The 19596-nt window shown below is 42.0% G+C and overlaps 1 protein-coding gene and 1 long non-coding RNA gene across 3 annotated transcripts in view; one reads left to right on the top strand and one right to left on the bottom strand.

Annotated features, from left to right (window-relative positions):
• Positions 1 to 19596, top strand: part of LOC124413074 (leishmanolysin-like peptidase) — a 207340-nt gene that overhangs the window by 186234 nt on the left and 1510 nt on the right. The window contains exons 5-13 of one of the 2 annotated variants that reach the window (XM_046893406.1): positions 13718 to 13829; positions 16011 to 16192; positions 17361 to 17564; positions 17743 to 17968; positions 18116 to 18309; positions 18547 to 18555; positions 18813 to 18945; positions 19094 to 19253; positions 19337 to 19503. In XM_046893406.1, the coding sequence (XP_046749362.1) occupies positions 13718 to 13829; positions 16011 to 16192; positions 17361 to 17564; positions 17743 to 17968; positions 18116 to 18309; positions 18547 to 18555; positions 18813 to 18945; positions 19094 to 19253; positions 19337 to 19503 (1387 nt within the window). The remainder of the gene's footprint in view (positions 1 to 13717; positions 13830 to 16010; positions 16193 to 17360; positions 17565 to 17742; positions 17969 to 18115; positions 18310 to 18546; positions 18556 to 18812; positions 18946 to 19093; positions 19254 to 19336; positions 19504 to 19596) is intronic. The other variant, XM_046893408.1, reaches the window with a different exon arrangement.
• LOC124413075 lies at positions 724 to 15788 on the bottom strand. The gene is made up of 3 exons (XR_006929843.1): positions 15563 to 15788; positions 5249 to 5253; positions 724 to 735 (listed from the first exon to the last, which is right to left on the bottom strand). It is a non-coding gene; the product is annotated as an uncharacterized LOC124413075 (long non-coding RNA).

The following is a 19596-nucleotide window of genomic DNA, read 5'->3' on the forward strand; positions in this document are numbered from 1 at the left end:
GTTTCGCGGGAAAATAAAAAGCGTTTCGTTGAAATGCAATATTGCTTTCATCCGAGGATAAACCTGGTGCTGCAGTGTCTGGTAATGGTTCCGCGTGATTTGAAAAGCGCGACGATTTTCCGGGCGTGCAGAGATAGGAAACAAGTTTGTATCGTTTTTCGCTTTGCTCGGGGGAGGAGACGGTTTCTCTGTTTCCATCCTCCTGCTGGAAACGATGCGATTGGTTCAACGCAGAGGCGACGAGGTCGAGCGCCGTTCATGTATGGCTGTATCTTCTCTTCCACTCCGTCTCTCCTTCTCACTTACGAACTGCAAACTGGATGACGACGCGATCCGACCTATTTTGTCGTGTGTTTTCGTTACACTATAGACGTCCGTCGTTCGTTTCTATATAAAATCGGATTGATCGTTCTTAAAGTAAACCGATCGCAGATTTATCTTGCGACTCGTTTTTCGCGCCAAGACTTTGTCGGGAAATCGTCGAAACGAGTCGGAAAGATTTGTTGGGAAACGGGAAAAGCTGGAAAAATATATCTACTACTACCTTGTCGAGAAACAAAGGAAAAATAATGTGGTTCGTATGCGAAACACCGGATAAATAATGAACGTAATTAGTGATGAATATATAGCGCTTACGCCGAGAGACTGTTAATTGCTCACATTGGGCACCTAAATACCGTCTAATTTAAAAGCGTCGTGAAATATTTGATCATTTCTCTCTTTCACTCTTTCTCTCTCTCTTCCTCTACTTCTCCTCTCCCTGAGGCTCGCTCACTCTCTCGGTAATTATTACTTTAATTAATGCAACACTCGAGTTATCGTTCAACGTAAATCGCGAATCGGATAGCACGTACGAAATTATAAATCATATTTTGATTTATTCAAAACTCGTCTTCTCCTGCAAAATATCGGAGAAGAAATGAAAAGTAAAATCAATTTTTTCTTGCTCCTCTGTTTTCTAGGACCAGATTTTCATACGCTTCAAAATTACTCTGCGGTTACGTATTTATCTACTTACGAATTTCACTCACCTCGAACTCTGTTTACATCTACGTACGTACAATCTATCTACATTGCACACGTGCTATACGATTCCTCTCCTATAAGCGTGTATCGATTCAAGAAATTTAAATGCTACCGAGCGTTAAAACCTTTTAAAAAATTTCTGCTTTCGCTCGTTTATCTGGCACTCTAAAACCCATTACCAAAATGCTATGAATCAGTTTTAAAATCCACCCATGAAGAGTGCTGTCTCAGCTGATCGAACACCGTCATATCACAAGTCCATATACAAACTGAACCCATCAAATTCGTTCGAATCACACCTAATACGTAGCACAAAAAGAAGCTGAAAGAAAAAAAAACCGTTTACTCCGGACTTAACCATAACGTTTGATTTTTTAACTTGAAAAGCAGAACGAAAGTAGAAAATTATTTATTTCCTTGTTACTTTTTCTCCTCATCTGTAGGAGGAAAAAAAGTAGCACTTTTCTCCCGCATTTCGGGAAAATACGATTATATTTCTTTTGATATTCAACTTTATTCCCTTGTTAGATAAGGGATTATTATTAAACCACAAGTCCGAGGTAAAATCGGCAATTTCGGTCATTTTATTCGTGATTCTTGTGTCATTAAAAGCCAGTAATAAATCCACCTTATTGTATAAAAAAAAAAAAAACTTATTAAACTCGACCCGGCATGCCTCTCGAATTGGTGCTCTGGAAGTGCGCCGTGCAGGTCAACAGAATCGAATGTATAGGCGATCCTCAGTTCTGGATCCTGGAGAAACTCTGAAAGGGGATTCCGCAGTGTATCGAGTCCATCAGTCGACGCAGTAGAATTGGAGCGTGTATTGTCGGACGGCCGTGCAACGCCGGATGCTGGAGAGAAAACCCGGGGGAATTCAAAACGAGGAGGATTACGTCGATCACGTGGTACGGGAATGCCTGCAAAAAGTTTTATCTTGCAGGATTGGTGAAGATTCTTCGCCCTCGGATTGAAAATCGCTTTGAAGAGGCGTATAGATATTCCACGAGGTTGAATACGCGACAATTCTATATCTGGGAAATGAGAATTTGCGGGTGAAAATTTCCCTTATTTTACACCTTATACAATGTCATTTCAACCCCCCCGACGACGGCGTCCCGTCCGACCGCGAGTATCTCATTTCCATAACGACATCGATTCGATAAACTTTACGAGACGCACTTTTTAACACCCTCGAGAAGGGAGCAAAAAAGGAAGAAGAAGAAAAAGAAGAAAAACAAGAAGAGTAAGAGTGAGTATCGAGCCTACGTCTCACTCCCGTTTAACGCTCGCCGAACACCGTTATGGTACTTTTATCTTGGGCAATATTAACTAAGGACTTTCTCGATCCCCGTCGTCATTTCCAAAGAATAACAAACTCCGCACTTCTCGCTCAGGGTCGGAGACACCTACTCTCAATCGATCCCCCCCCCCCCCACCTCCCCTCCCTACCTCCCTCTCTCCGCCGCCATCGATAATCTCCCAAGTTTCAGTTCTCCCCCTATATTATTGCCATTCGAATCTGATAGCCGATCAGATTAGTCGCTACGGCTGAAGCAGCTTCTGATCTCGTCCAGACGATCGAGACACAGCTATTTTCAACCCGAGTATAAAAGTAAGCGATATAATATTTGAATTTGAGAAACGTTTATATATTTTTTGGAAAATTTTAAACGAGTCCAAGTACAGCGAGGAATGGTTGCAATTCGGTGGAACAATTTTGCGAAATTTATATATGAATTCGGTATACATGCATCTTGTCTTGTCACCTTATGGAACTCGCGAATTTTTCACACTCTGAATTTTTCACCGTGACAGCGTGTAATAAGCAATTTTCTTCTTTCCATGCAGCAGCTGACTCTTATTGTCGGAAAATTAATTGCAGAACACTGTAGCTTCGGTGTTCCGATGCGGTGTTGTATCATAGTTTCTATAACCTCGATACAACACGGAACTCAGCTGCTCGGGGAATGATCAAAGAAACTTTTGCACAAAGCACAAGAGTCTAATTGTAAGCAGCCGTATTGCAGCCTGCATCCTGGCTTAGCAAAGGCACTCAACAAAGGCACTCGGGATGACCGAGATCTCAAAACTGTTTTTGCAAAAGGCGTATCTGAAATTCGTTTTCAATATACACTCCTGGAATCAGGATTGAAGTAGTGAACCCGCTATTTTATATCCATATTTCAATTATTTATTGGAGAAAGAAAGATTGGTCTAAGCTTTTGAAAACGTGACTTCACACCCCCTGCGAATAATTCGCGATTAGGAAATGATTGCCTGGGGAGTAAATATTTGATCTGTAAAGTGTGAAGAAACGCGATAGGTCAGATTATATCGGATGACACGGTCGAGTCGAAAATTGCTTCTGGGTGGTTTTTCGCGAGAGCTCTGGAGGCGATAAAAAAAAATTTTTTGGCTCTAAAACTCGGCCGAGGGAGAAAGAGGATCGGGACTTTCCTGTGTGTGTATATGTATAGGCTGATTCGTACGCAATAACCCGTCACCCTATCGTCTATATATATATATATATATATTTATACATTTTCAAGGAACACACGCTTTATTGCTTTCATGCATTCACAAATCCCCCCCCGCATGTATGTGTTTGTGCGTATTTCTGCTCTTCCATATTTCTCTGCAACCCCTTATACATCTACATATATCTACACGTATATACATTATACATATACCTGCAGACTGTAGCCTTGAAACGTTGGCATTCAGCCCTACGATGTATATTGCGATTTATATTCGTGAACTGGTGAATCGAGGGAAACGAACATCCGCAGCGGGTTGTTATTAAAAAAGATTCAATTTTTTTTTTATCTCCTTTCTTTTGCATTCAGCGACATCGAGCAAACAAATGATATACCCTTCGCGTTTCATTTCTTGCTCATAAAGCCGTAAAATCATATACCTATACACTTTGTGCAAAAAATAAAAAAAAAAATAAAAAATTGCTGCTGTTTCCCAAAAGCTAAACTCAATTAATGAAACCTTTGATTGGTCCATGTGAGACCGTAATCTGACGCAGCTATTCGCAGTTGTCATTAAGCCATCCGCATGATGGACGCTAAGTCCCGCGATTTTCGCACGTAAAATTCGCGAAACTGCACGATGTGAAATTGCGGCCGTTGTTTGCTCCGATTTGAAAATAGGTGCGCATTTGGCGATCGAATAAACCCCGAGATTATAATTCGACGTTGTAGATCCGGGCGCATTTTTTACTCAGGGAAAATCGCACGCACCTATATGTATATAAACATGCAGGATGGGTTTCGTTGATTTACAGTGGAATAGGAATCCGCACAATTTATTTCCCACTCCGCTGCACACCGCAAGCAGGCCAAATTAATACGTCTGGATTAGAACTGTGATTAATGAGGTGCCTCGGTACGAGCCACAGTGCTCGAACAGAAACATTGTGTCAGTTTTATTATATCCTGGCGATTACTTTTACTGACCAGAAGGTTTGCAGGAAAGGGCTGGGAGTATGAATTTGCCTGAAACCTTTTTCCACATTCTGCACTCCCACATTTGTCCGGCAATTTATACTCGAAGCCAAACTCGTAAAAACCTTATTGCGCAGTTCAATTTCAGGTGCGGATTGCTGCCAATCAGCAATCTCCCGTGAAAATCCACCAGCTGGAATCGCGGAAACTCAAATCCGCAAGAATGTAAAAGCGGGAGTCGTGTTAGTCGTCGCGCCAAAGTTGAAATTATTTCTTGTCGAGTCTGACGTTTCATTCCGTGGAAAATCGTCGCGTTAAAATCTTCGCCGACGGTTAACAGTCTGGGGAGAATTTTAAACCGTTAGCAAGGGGTGTGGGCGAGGAAAACGAGTCTTCATTTTCATCTTCTTCTTCTTCTTTATTTTTGGACTGATGGATTTTTCCGCTTATTTTCTTTCGTCGGCTCGACGTCGAGCAACGAATCTAATTCGCGTGTCTTTCTCCAAAACCGTTCCACCCTGCACTTGAGGGTAAACCACCCCGACAACATTCATCTTCTTTCTCCTGATGACCTCGTTTTCGCATCACTTATTTTCATCCTCTAGAAGGCCTTCCTTGTCTTCTTCCTTGTCAATAAATGAAAACGCGGGTCGGTTGTATAACAAAGCGCCTTCGGAGAGAGATAAAATTCCACGGGATATATATATATATATATATATATATATATATATATATATATATGTATATACGCACGCGTGCCACCCTACACACGCTTCGCGTCATCCCCTGCATATATTGCAGGTATTCCGGAGGAATACTGATCTGAAGAATGCTCGTACCCTTTGAACGACGAGCGAACTGCTTCGCATTTCGACAAGCGCGAAACATTCCTTCTGCATTTCTCTCTCTCTCTCTCTCTTTCGTCTCTCCGCCTCATTTTATCTTCATATACCTGTACCCGTGTCCTATATAATATTCATCTCGTTCGATTCAACCCTTATTGACAGAGGTTGAGGAAAAGAAAAAAACGAGCAATACGGCAATAAAATTCTCCATATCAAGTAATAGAGTGAGAGAGAAGATGTATAGTGTGTGAGAGAGAAAGAGAGAGGGAGAGAGAAGGAAGAATAACCCTCTCTGTGAATCGAGGATACCATTTTTAATTTATGTTTAGTTATTTATTTATTTCAATCCGGTCACTTGTCTCTAAACAAAATTGGGCTCTTTGTTTTCGGTAAAATTATATTACCCAGCAAAAAACGACACGATATCGTATCGAGCATATTGAAGAATTTATTAATTTTCTCGATCTTCAGAGGGTCAAAACTTTTGTAACGAAAGCATAAATTGCAGGCTTCAATAGTCACTCCGCAGTTCCTAAAAGTCGATAATAAAGATGATGAAGGAATTCAGAACCTTGTTGAACAGACCAAAAAAAAAAAAAAAAATCGTCGCACAGAAAAACCAATGAAAATTTATCGCAAGCTCTGCAGGAAAATGTTACCCAATTTTCAAACGCGATCCAAGTAACCTCTGCAATTTCCTAACTCGGAGTATATTGCGAAGCTACATCGGAATTCGAGATAAAAAGTTTCTCGCGAGTTTCCTGCACGGGTCGAGAGAGGAGAAATTCTTTTCGGATCAAAATCGGCTCGGTGTCTGACTAGGTATTGGCTCGTCATTGCCTATAAGTGATTATACACACACACACACACCCCATATCACGCGCATGCATCGGGGTGAAGATGAATTATTCACCGATTGTGAAATCAGTTACCGACCGTGAGAAATCCGCCGAATCACTTCGCCGCCGGTGTGACAGGCTTTTAGAGAAACACGGATAGGTACATGGCGTAATTGTACACCAGGGGGTGAGTTACTGGCGTTTGTACTTTGGCTAAATTATATCTGACCACCCCCTGCAGGACAGCCGGAGTTAATGGAAAATAGAAGTTGACGTAGGGAGTGGATGAGCAGAACGAGGAGGGGGTGAGGGGCTCACCTACCGGTAATTGCTTATACAGGGTTGAGATAAGGGGTGCGGGGCTCCTGAAACTGGCGGTTGCTGCACTGCCCGCTAATCCACGCAAACTGCGCGACTAGGCAAACTTCGGCAGAGCTTAGTTCGCCGCAGGCGGCGGCCGGGCAACAATTAGGTTTGTTATTATCATTGTTAGGTCAGGACACATTAACCGCCACCCCCTTCGCCGCGACTTTGATTATCACCCCCGGCCTCGCTGCACTATCGCATCCGAACAGCCGCCCGCGATAATCTCAAGACGACGAGGGCTCGATGCTGAGAATCTATGGCATCGCTAATTTTTTCTTTTTTTTTTTTACGCGATCGCATATTCGGGAGTTTAGTATTTGTCTGAATTCGAATTTGAAATTGTCAAAGCGCCAAAGTCCCGAGTTTTTTTCGTGGTGAAACTTATAATACAGAAATCCAAAGTTTTTAATGATTCAAAAGCCGATGGTTAATGTTCCGAAAGTGCAAATTTCCGAAGGAATAAAATGGCGAAAGGGCATAACTCCGACAATTCAAAGTTACGAAAATACGAAAATGAGACAATTTAAAGATCTGAAATATCGAAATTCCGAATAATCGAAGATTTTCAGTTCTTTGAATTCCTGACTTGGCGAAATTTTATCACTTTTATCGTTCCTTGCTTTTTTTTCGATTTTCGATATTTTTACATTTGGAATCTTGGTAATTCTGATTTTGTACACCCGCTCGTCGAATAACATTTTAATTTTTTAAACCATGCATTTCGGAACTTTGAGTCTCCTTCTTTGACCTAAACTTTAAAATAATTCTGAATTAGGCACCTGCGGAACTTTTCAAAGTCAGAAAACTTTCGAAAATAAAGTACCTTCGTTTCTTTCGCTCGCTTTGGTTCGTCCCGGATCCACCCTCCGGAGAAATCGTTCCGATTATCGAACATTAGCGACATTTCTTCGGTTTATCGAGGTGAGATTGAGAGTCTCGAAACCCATCTGAGCAATCGCGTTGCAACTGCGTTAGAGCAGCGGCGATGCCCGATGAATAGCGGGAAATTGATATATCGGGTAACTCTATTTTACCCCCGACTGTCCATTGGTTTCCGATACAACCAATTAAGAGCCTCTCCTCGTGACCATCCGGTGTCTTTGTGCAACAGTAAACCGCAAATGGCGCTCATTGTTAGCCGCTGGAGTCACAAGGGTGGAAAAAGCGAAGTACCCGTGTCATTTCGTATATTTTTTGACTTTCCTCTCTTCAGGGTCCCCGACAAAATGTGTGTGCGAAATTTGAAAATATTTCGGTCGAAATAAATGGCGAATTTCAAAGTCTTTCTCTGAAATTTATCGCCTTTTCGGGCGTTCTAATTCGGGGCGATGAACGAATGAATAACTAATTCGATTAACACACGTGCCTGCGTTCATGGGTGATGTAACGCGTGTTTCCACCCGGTGAATAAATGCGCATCGCTAATCACGGCTAACGAAGATTGTATATTAAATTTTCACTCGACCATGCTGTCGTGAAAATAAATTACTAAGCGCGCCTAGGCTCGCTTGTGCTGCAAATTAATCAACCTAATCAACCTAAAAAGAACCTTCAACTTTGTCAATCGGTCTTCTGACCTCTTCAGGTCCGTCTTAAAAATTGCAAAAACGACGCTAATCTCGCCACGCTATTACAGTGTGTACTAAAACGGGGTACTTAAGGAAATACTTAGTTCTCGAGGATTCAAATACGCTAAATCTTTTCTTTCTTTTTTTTTTTTATTGCAACCAAAGAAAATAATAATAATTTTCAAACGTCAGGGAAAAAGACAAACTTTGAAAATTTTCGAAAATTAGAAATAATACTCAATAATGTTTATAGAAGTCGTTTTCGACTATTTAAAAATATTTTTAAAAATACAATTTATTGTGTACCCTACCCGTCACTTACTTTTTTCAGCAATATACTTATAACTGATTCGTAACTAGTCTAAATTATGCAACAAATGAATAACAATATTCAATTCGAAAAACTTGTGATTAAAGCTCGCTAATTCTACGCTCGTGCTCTCGATCTGAATAATAAATATAATGTATTCCTTGTTTACGACGTGATAGCAAATTGCAAAAAATCAGAGATACATTTTTCAATCTTGCTCATTCTTCATTCTCCCTCGGAAACGTGCGTGGCCTTTTATCTTCTGGGGTTGGAAAAATCAGGCGAGGTTGAGCCTGCGGCGACGATCCTTTGCAGACTGAATCAAGGATTCGGCGTATGCCGTACATGCAGCATATAAACAAGGCACCAATCACGCCGTAATTCGACGTCGGATTCTTTCCCCGAATCCTGGTAGCTGCTGGGAACACATCCGAAGGGAAAGCGTCGCTTTTCGCGCGGAAACCGCGTCGAGCCCATTTCTCATGCAAACCTAATAACGCTCGGCTGCATGCTTTGACGTTCGGAAAGCTCGTCGATCCATACAGTGCCCGACTAGCACCGATGATACACAACTAAGCTTGCGAAATCAGGCCAAATTCAAGACGGAGACTTTTCCTCTTCCAACAGCGAATATTTACTATCGACGAAGCAGCCGCGAAGTGCAAATCTTCGGAGATATTCACGTCTTTATCAGTTATATAACGTTATCGTTACGTGTGTTATTCCGAAATCTTGAAACTTCCGTGATATTCTTTTCAACAATAGCTGTATCGTTGAAATATAGAATTTGCGAAATAGTAATTAAAACGTGACTGAACTCATGTGTATAATTCCAAAGTTCGCGGATGGATTCTCTGCGATTTTCAAAAACAAAAGGATGCCGTGTCGAATATCGCCGAGATACAATAAGCAGAGCTCTGTACATGCATAGAATCTTCGGTTTTCTTCCGCCTCTGTTTCCCGCGTGTATTTCCCTCGCCATGTATAACTATGTATGTGTATTATTATACATATGTACCTTGGCTCGCAATTTCTCTACCCCCGGGTCCCGTAATCTCGAACAAGGTACTAATGAAACATACGCTCACTCTCTCCCTCCTTCTCCCTCTCTCTCTTTCCCTCCCTCTTCTCGTGTTGTGAACCCGGGTCGCCAATCGTCGAAATATTCCACTCGGAGAAACGAGGGCAGAGCAACTCGGCACACTTCGCATTACACGACACATTTTTATCGCATTTTTCCCCGCCTAAATGCGCATTTTCCATATACTCGTGAACTTGGAGCACACAAGCAAGCACTGTGCCTTCGCTGCTTTGTTTTGTGCTCCAATTTTTCTCTCGGAAAATGAAATGTACAAAAATTTTTTTTTATATCTATCCGAGAAACATTTTTTCTAAATCTTCTTGATTGCTGATTAATATTCAAACACGATATTTCGTGTATTTAAAATCGCGCTGGGGATTTTATAGACATTGAAACCGATGCTAGTGAGAAGCTGACTTGGTTAAGCATTCAGTTTTCCAGGCCACCATTTTGAAATGGTTGCAAAACGACGATAATCTCGACCAGAGTCGAGGACGGACGAGCAGAGGATGATATCACGATGCTGAGGGTCGTGATATCCTCGGTTATGACGTGATCTCGTAAATCATAACGGTCTTTCGAAAATCCTTAACCACCGTCCTAACGAGTAGTCGAGCTCATCCTGCCCCGGCTAGAATCCTCGTAATAGAGGACATTCGCATAACAGAGTACCTGGTGAATTGCGACCTGGACTCGCTCGTTATACCCACCGCAGGTTTCATATCCACGTCCGAAGATCGACGACTGAAAGAGCAAAAGATGGCGAATCTCGAACACAGTATGAATAAATACTCGTACGTTCGTATAATGCCTCGCACAGATTCAATCCAGCTGCAATTATTCCCGCAGAAATGACATTTTCTAAACTAGCTGAGTAAATATCTGCGATGTGAATCAGGCTTCAGGTTTTCACTTCCCAAGTACAATTCGATTCGGAGATTTTCATGAGTTCACAAGTTTTTGTTTAGATATTAACGTACAACAATTATTTGGATACGTAATTCAGTTCTTGTTCCTCCAGGTTCCGAGTGGCAAAAACTGGCTTTTATTACAGCTTTTTCTAATTCTCCTCACCAATTTATTGCTTTTGTGCATTTTTCGTTTTATACTTTTAAAATCAACTCTACGAGTGTATAAAAGCTCATAAATACTATTAAAGTTGAATATATTGAAGGGCCAAGGAATAAATCTACGAGTAGGTATGCGTTAAATGTGTATTATGACGAGACGAAAAGAAAAAGAAACGGGGGAAACGCGTAAGGCAAGGCCATAGAAAGATGCCTGTTGGGGACAAGCTGAGACGGTAAATTATCCCGATTCGAATAAGGCGGAGGATTTTCAGCCGTTTAGAATTCGTGGGCGTATCTGTTACCCCTTGGATAAAATCTCTCGCAAGTTCGATAAGGATTTGGCTGGTGAACGGATGGCTAACGGTTATTGCCGAACGGTTTAAGTGAAATTGCGCGTGCCTGTTACGGAAAATCGGTTCGACTTTATCCGATTCTACGATTTTGGACTGTTTACTCTGTCCCTGCGGCCTGAGCCCTTCTTTAAGACGATTGGGAGTGGCTCGGGTAGCAGGAATATCCCTAAACGGTTAGAGCTCTGCAACACGGACCCGAATATACGGACCGGTACCTTAAAAACGTCCGTCCTGATCCTTTGCAATGATTTCCTCGATCGTATCAAGAATCAGTGAATTCCGATTTCCTACGATATAGAACTTGACTTGAAATTTTATCACGAAATTTGCCAACGATGTTTAAAACTTCTTATACTTATTCAATTTTAGAATTTTTATATCCTCCACCTAGAGAGACTTTTATTTAGCCTTTAGTTTTTTACAACAAATAAAAAATATAATTTTGGGTAGAAAATTACTTTTGTAGTAAAGAAAATTTTTTTTTTTTGTTTAACTAAAAATTGTACAGTAAACTATAAAAATTGATTTTGCGTCACAATTACCATAAAACGTAGTGTTGTGACGACTATGATTTCATAAAATAGTTACTTGTACTCGTTTTTTTTGTAATCCCAATTCTTAATACTCAAATAATTATCACACAAACGATAACCTTTTCACTAAAATATTCGATTCACGATAAAAAATGAAACTTTCCTCGGTACGTTACGTACAGGGGATGATTTCGCTGGGTTCTGTTTTGACGGGGTGGTTGCAGTTATGGCGCAGAGGACGGGGTTGGAAGTTTCGAAACTGCGCTTGAGAATACCGAGGCTCTTAGCATAAACGGGGGAAGGAGAGAAGCAGGGAGTCCATTACTACGTCTTACCTGTTTCCGTCGTGCATTCGTGCTTGCAGGTGTGTTTGTTCGAGAGTCTGCACTCAGGGTGCGGTTAGCGTTCGCGTTCCACGTCACAACCTGCGAGTGCACCGAGTGCCATGTCGTTTTGTGAAGCACAATCTAGGTCCTAGGTGTATTGTCTATGATCCCTGACAGTACATGCATGTGTAATTACGGCGTTGAGAGTGTCGTAGGAAAAGCTCGCAGTTAACAGTTCGCGTTATCTGCAGTGCGGGAGAAACCTAGAGCTTTTAAATTCAACGACCAAGCTTCGACTCTCATTCTCGTATACAGAGGAAGGAATGGAATTACTCTTACACATTCCGCGTATTGCAGTCGGAAGCTTTTTGCCTCCGAAACATTTACATTCGTGTCTGTATCTATTTGTAGATACTTTTTATCACCTTCTGCACTTGGATGATTACATGCAGGTCCATGTGCTTACTTTTCCTGTAGCTAGAAAAGTTAGCGGTTCGGTTAGTTGGAACAATTCGACAATTCTGGTTCGATCGATCGATCGGTACTTAGGGACAGCGAAATCTAATCGGATCAAGATGGACCATTACGTTTCGTCAGCTTAGGTTGGATCGAGTCCGGGATGTCAATATAATAGGGACTGACCCCTTTGCTATGGCCAATTACACCACGCCGGGAAGCGCTCTGATTGTCGAACTGATCGCATGCAGGCTAATGTAGCTGAACTTTGGCAAATTGGAAGAGTACTGATTTCGTCACTCCGGAGTTAGCAGCGTGGCACGAGTGAAAATGGTTTCAGTCCACTAATCGTTCTGGAGTATTATTCCAATAGTTCAAAAAACGTGCGTGTACCTGTAGAGAAAATGAAGGAATCAAGGATAATTTGAAACATCCTGTAAAAGTCAGGATGTTCTAAAAAAATGTCCATTTTTCCTACCTCTTCGCTGATCCTCATCCCCAGATCGTTTCTCGCCAATTATCCATTCTTCAAGCTTTCATCCTGATCGTTATTCCGGCTGCTGTAAAATTTACAAAGACTGTACGAGTCGTTGAAAACGATATTAATCACGTCGCTCTAATCCGCGGATTGAACGATTAATTATCACGGTAATTTACTTACAAAAATGTGCAGCCCGGTTATTCGACGCGAAGCGTTTCATCCCTGTCGATATTCTTGCCTTATTATTAGACGATCGTAAATTTGACGGCTGATCGTCGAGCAGCGGGGGACGGACGTTGAATACCGCATCAACCCTCCTCGTCTTTCACATCAATTCAACTGTAATCTGCCCTCGATATCGCACCGCTGGCTGGTGTGACGGGGAACTTTTATGAACTTCCGTCATGTACACATAACACTCTTGTTTTTAGGCAAACATCACGCACGTTTGGTTGACATATATGTATATATATAATATATAATACATGCAAGTATAAATCTGTTTCTGGAACTTCTTTCCAACCTCATAAGCCTCGAGCTAGTGAAACCTGGGAGATTCTTCTTTGTGTCGTACTTTTCCAGCACGTAACATTTTTCACAGTGTAGGTACTTGTACGTGTGATACAAGTTGCGTGACTTTTTTTGCCCAGTTATACGCAACTTTGCCCTAAATTTTTCTACGCGTACCTCCACACACCTCCGAAAGGTGATCGTGATGAAGTAGAAATACCTTGTTTATTTTTTTTGTCCTTTTTATATTGTGGTTTCATATTTGCCGTACCTACCGAAAATTCCGGCAAAATTTCGATACCGCGAGAGTTTCGTCCATGTGACTTTGGCTGTAACTTTGGGGATCGGGCAAAGCGGACTTCCTGATTTGCCAAAGTCACCACGGAATACCAATCAGCCATTTCTGACGCTGTGCGTAGACGTCTTTGTGTGTGTGTGTGAGAGGCTACTGGAGTAATCGAACTAAACTAACCGGCCATTTGCATCGACGTGTTTCAGGAAATGCGAGAGCAATCAAGTCTTCGTCAAGAATCAGCACACCTATTGCATCGACACGTGTCGGACCCAGACGGTGTGCGGCGAAGTCGTCGTCCCTCCTCAGCACCTTGACGTAAGTTTGGATATTGAATTTGCAATTCTAAATTCTCTTCTTTCGAATTCGCGCTTTATTTTTTATTCGTTCATTTATCGTCATTGTCGAATTGCAATTTAATAAAAAGGAACTACAATTCACAGTTATATGTGTAGGTGTCTCTGTCCGAGAGGCGTACTAAAGCCTAAAGCACATTTCAAAGATTTATACTCTCCCTTAAACGCTGCTGGCTTGTGAATTAACTTTGAGAAATGGAGAAAATACAGATTCGCGAACGTTGCTTTGCTTAATTAATTTTCCGAGCAACTTGACGGCCCGGACTTAATGATCAATAAACTCAAACGAGTTTCGCAAGATCATTATTATTTTTTGTTACTATCGTTAATTTACAAAATTAAATCTTTCGCGAGACAGAATAATTGGTTTTGCATCCGTCAACTGTACTGTTATTAATTGATACAATTTCCTGACGAATTTATATTTGCACGAATGAATGCATTTTCGAATAATACGAACTTCATCAATCGAAAAGTTTTCATTGAAGTTTAATTTCTTTATACGCGTCTGGAAATGGCTCCCTCGGGAATTTACTATACGTGCATACCATGCTTGTTCTTTCATTGACCACGTTCCCATCATACTTCAAGTCGATAATTAATTAATAACCGCTTTATAAAACTAACTTAACATCAGCCAGAAACTTGAGAATTAGCATTGAGAATGAAAAAGCATAATAAAAAGAGAGAACAGGAATGGAATAAAATTAAGAAGAAAAAAAGAGTGGCGAACGACTGGCGACGCGGAATTTGATTATCGTCATTATCAATCAACACCGCGCGGTTTGCGTGCTGGAAACTCCGATGCAGGCTGACGAAATTATGGAGGTGTGAGAAATTCCACTGCGGCGCTCCGAAACCAACCGAACAACAAATATAGCCACACAGGATGACTTATCACGCTGGCTAGATTAATGGGGAAGCGTAAATTCCCCACTTCATAAACGCGCGATGCTGTAGGGTAATGAGTACAGAATAGTCGAGCACAGCTGTGTCGGCCTAGTTACGCAAACAAGTCCTTCATTCGGTGCGAAAATTTCACACCCCGTATTCGCCTTGTGCAAAATATTTTTCTGCGCCCTGTTATCGCCTCTGACGCAATATCGAATTTCAAACAAACACCACCGAGTTTCGTTAAAGGTTGAAAAAAATCGTAACCGATACGAAAATTGTTCGTTTTGGAAATAATGAACCGCGAAAAAGTCAATTCAAATATCTATAATCGTTAGGCAAAGCGTAATCTTGAAATTTTTGGGTGATTTTGAAGTGGCTAAGTTTTGAAAACATAAGATAACTTTTGCCTTATTATAATTTACCCCTTTTCTGAGATTCCTAAAAAATAACGGATTTCCCGAAACACGAATCATTGCAGTAACCTTACTAACTTCACCCTAATAACGAAGGGCTGTTTGCTGTGCAAGTTGTAACATCTTTTCGACTGAAAATGACAGAGTCGGTTGAACCTGCGACGGTCTTCTCCAAGTGGCCAAAAGAGTTTGCTAAGTTACACACAGTGGTCGAGGACCTTTTTCCTGTACAATTTATGTACCCGTCACTTATACTTGACTTACTCGCCGCGAGGAGACCAACTCGGCGAACTTCGTCAACTCCTCCCTCTGGGGGTTGTGTACACCTTAGAAACGAAGAGGGTAATTCCTTCGAATGGTGTATTAAATATTTGAGAAGATCAGAAACACGCTCGAACATCCCGATCCAATTTTTATTCCCCCCGGTTGGTCGAGGGTGTCAGTTTCTCGGTTGCTCCTTTAATTCGACACCGATCAAACATCGCTTCGGAACTGAATATTTCATAACCACGTTTTGAACTCGCCAATAATTTGACACGCTTCCAGCGGCTCGAGGTAGCTTGAAAATCGTCATGCAAATATTTGGCATGACGAGGGAAAAATGTTCGTTTCGAATGAGACTGAAAAAAATGCTTCCGAATTCAGTTTCACGCAACTTTGGTGGTAATATCGAAAAATTCAAAAACATTTATGGGTATTTAAAAAATTTCACAGTCTTTCGTACCATAATTTTCATAATTTTTTACCGCTTTCGATGAATCGCAATTAATCAAACGTGAATATCGTCACCTTTCCATTTTTCTCATGGTAATATTGCATTCTTAATTGGAAACCAGGTTTGCAGAACGTGCAACGCGACCGGTCACGACTGTGGAGTTGCCGAGGGAAGTGAAGCGGGCCCAGGAATCGACGGTTCCGATTTTGTGTTTTACGTATCAGCGATGCAGACGGAAAGATGTCACAAGGGGCTGACAGTCGCTTACGCAGCTCATTGCCAACAGGAAGCTGCCTTGGACAGGTAATTGAGATACCGCGTTAATTGACGCCGTGGTAATTATGTCGTTGTAATGATTACACCTCCTGTATGTTTCACATCCGCGAAATATTATTAACCACCTATGACGTTGAGAACAGTGAGTCGGCAATAAATGTAGTTCGTTAATTAGATATACACCTGGTATACGATGCGCGTCATCGTGAATCGTCTGCCTTTTTACAGAACGAACTCTTTGTTTCGAAATCGTATACCGAAACCCACGCATGCGGACACAACCTTTGTTTTCGGTCGCTGAATTGTTTCCTTCGTTAAAAATTAATATGCGTCGCACTATTCCGCATTGTTTCGAGGAAGAATGTAGCCGCAATTCTGTTACACCGAATATGCGCGACTAGATCCCGCGCAAATGTTCCAACAGGATAAAAAAAAAGTTCACGATATAAACGTACAAGTTATTGTTTTTTAATTAATTTTTTTTTTTTTTTTTTTTCTCGTATCGCTGTTTTCAAGTTTCAAAATATCTTATACAGATTCAAGGTTTAATTAAATTCAAATTACTATTTTCTGACACCCGAAGGCATATATACCTACTTTCTTTTTAGTAATTCAAATGTACAGAGCCGAACCGTTTTTTGATCCTGCACTTTCGTTCAAGCAGTGGAGAGTATAATCACCGGAATAAGCAATCGGTTGATTGGATTTCACTCGAATTCGTTGGGTTTTTTTTCTGGCATGGATGTATAGCAAGCCGTCGACGTGGCCGACCAATTCGTTAGCGAAAACGTCGGATTGTTCTTTTGGCAAAGCGGGAATCGGGAACCGGACGATGCAGGGACGAGGGGGAGAGGCGCAGCAATCCGATTGACAACGAGAGGCGCTGGAGATTCGCTTGACTCTAAATTACAGTTCGGGGGGCTTTAAAACGGCGAGTTGTTTGCCGCTGCAGCTGCGGAAGCGTCAACCCACCGATGATTCGAACTAGTTCACCCGCGATGGGATCCGGGAAAAGCTCTCGAATTCGCACAGCCGGCACGTCGACGTGAAAAGCTGTGCGATCGGCTTGCGACGGATCCGTCGATCCATCAATCGCTGGATCCTTCGCGTGATAAAATTTGAAATCGGGATTTTTCCTCCTCTTTTCTCTCGCCAGCTGCGCTGCAGACCGATTTACGAATTCAATTTTCCGCAGGCCAATAGCGGGTCACGCGAATCTCTGCCCCGGCAGCATCAGCACGAAGCCTCAAGAGCTCGAGACGCTCCTGAGCACAGTTAAGCACGAGATCCTTCACGCTCTGGGCTTCTCCGTCAGCCTTTACGCCTTCTACAGGGACGAAAACGGCGAACCCCGCACCCCACGGCGCACCGAGACTGGAAAACCGACGCTGAACGAGAAGTGAGTTGCCTTAGCTAATAAAACGCTGCACAGACTTACCTGGTAATAAACGGAGTTCTTGCGAACCTAGAAATCCATGAAGGACGAGGGAAGTTTTTTTCTTCAAACGGATCAAAAGTTTGCGACAACTCTGACCGAAATAAAAACGACGCTAATACAAAAATCACCTCCCTTACAGGCTCCAAACTCACCAGTGGAGTGAAAATACGATCAAGACGATCAGCAGACCGCGATGGCAGGTTCACGGGGGCTCGGTGGAGAGACACATGCAGATGATCGTGACGCCAAACGTACAGAAGGAAGTGAGGCGACACTTCAACTGCGACAAGCTCGAGGGCGCCGAGTTGGAGGACCAGGGTGAGGACGGAACGGCGCTCACTCACTGGGAGAAGCGGGTTTTTGAGGTGAGGGATGATTTCTTGATAGGAAATTTTCTGCGAGGAAACGTTTCTCCTCTTCTACTCCCAAAAATTTCTATTTTGTTTCTTGAAAGTAAAACGTAGCGCCCGCGGCGAACCCAAATCCTAATGCGAGGCGAGGTTTGTTCCCAGAACGAGGCGATGACGGGTACTCATACCCAGAATCCCGTCTACTCTCGTATTACTTTGGCCCTAATGGAGGACACGGGATGGTACAGCGCTAATTACTCCATGGCGCAGGAACTTGGCTGGGGCAGGAATCTCGGGTGCAATTTCGCGATGAAATCTTGCAAGGAATGGATATCGACGAAGTTGTCTCACTTCCCGTGAGTATTGATCATTGTTTTTTGCTGTATAAATTTGTCTATGTTTCTCTCTTTTCATTTTTATTTTCTTATCGCATAGAATAAAGCTCGATCCAATTTCAAGTTACAACCAAGATATGATGTCCCCTCAAATGATTTTTATATCTGTATCTCACCACTGTATTATTTTACTTGATTATTTATTATCAACTTGAATAATATAACATTTTTCTTGCTCACACTGCACACGGAATTCAGGGATAAGAAGTGAGTATTTAGTATACAAATTCGGATTATTGATTAGCTTGTTATTGATCGACTCTAGTCGGATCGAATCTCTTTCGAATTTATTTCACCTAACATCTGTCAGAATGGCTGGTATCCTATCACAGAGTGTAAGAAAATTAAATTGCATACGTGCACGGTTTGACGTGAGTAATTTTTGACTCGATGTGATAGAGTTTCACTCGACATTTTCTACATCCCTTCTGCCGCTGGTTTTAAGTTTCGCATTTTCGTTTCAGGGGAAAATCTATTCACCCGTTCTGCAACAAGGTGAAACGTGATCCGCTTCATACCGAGTGCACGGACGATAGAAGCTCCGTCGCTCTCTGCAACCTCATCGAACATCCACAACCACTGCCAAAGAAATATCAGGTTTGTGCGTAACTAAAAATTCTTCACCCTCAGAGTTTCGGGATAAACGTTAGTTGTGAATTTTTTTATTCCAACGTGTTTTCCGCGTCGAAAATTGGATCTCAAAGCACTTCAAATCCATTACAAAGCATTTTCCCCTCTCCTGCAGAACTTTGACTCGATACCACACGTCCCATCGGGTAGAGAGGAATACTACGGAGGTTCCGTATCCTTGGCTGACTACTGTCCTTACATCCAAGAATTCACGTGGAAGGCGAGGAACATCGTTGTCAGAGGGTCGCATTGCCTCTACGAGGAGAACAATCCTAGTAATTACAACTATACATAAGCATGTCAATTTATTCGGTAGAAATTATCAAAAATTATTTATATTAAAACTCGACGTTTTCAGTCATGGACAAGAATTTTGCCGTCGAGAAGTACGGGCCCCAGTCGAGGTGCTTTGATAACGCGAATCAGATGTGGGAGGAGAGGAACTGCAAGCAGGCCAGACAGTGGCAGCATTGGGGGTCTGGATGTTATCAGTACAAATGCGAGCTTGGAAGATTGCACATCGTGGTAAGCGGGGTTAAGGTTTTGTTTTTTTTTTCCTCAGATTGAGGAAACCGATGGTCACTCTGCGTTTTTTTTGTTTTTTTCATAATGACTCGT

Source organism: Diprion similis, chromosome 12 (assembly GCF_021155765.1).
Source record: "Diprion similis isolate iyDipSimi1 chromosome 12, iyDipSimi1.1, whole genome shotgun sequence".
NCBI classification, from domain to species: Eukaryota; Metazoa; Arthropoda; class Insecta; order Hymenoptera; family Diprionidae; genus Diprion; species Diprion similis.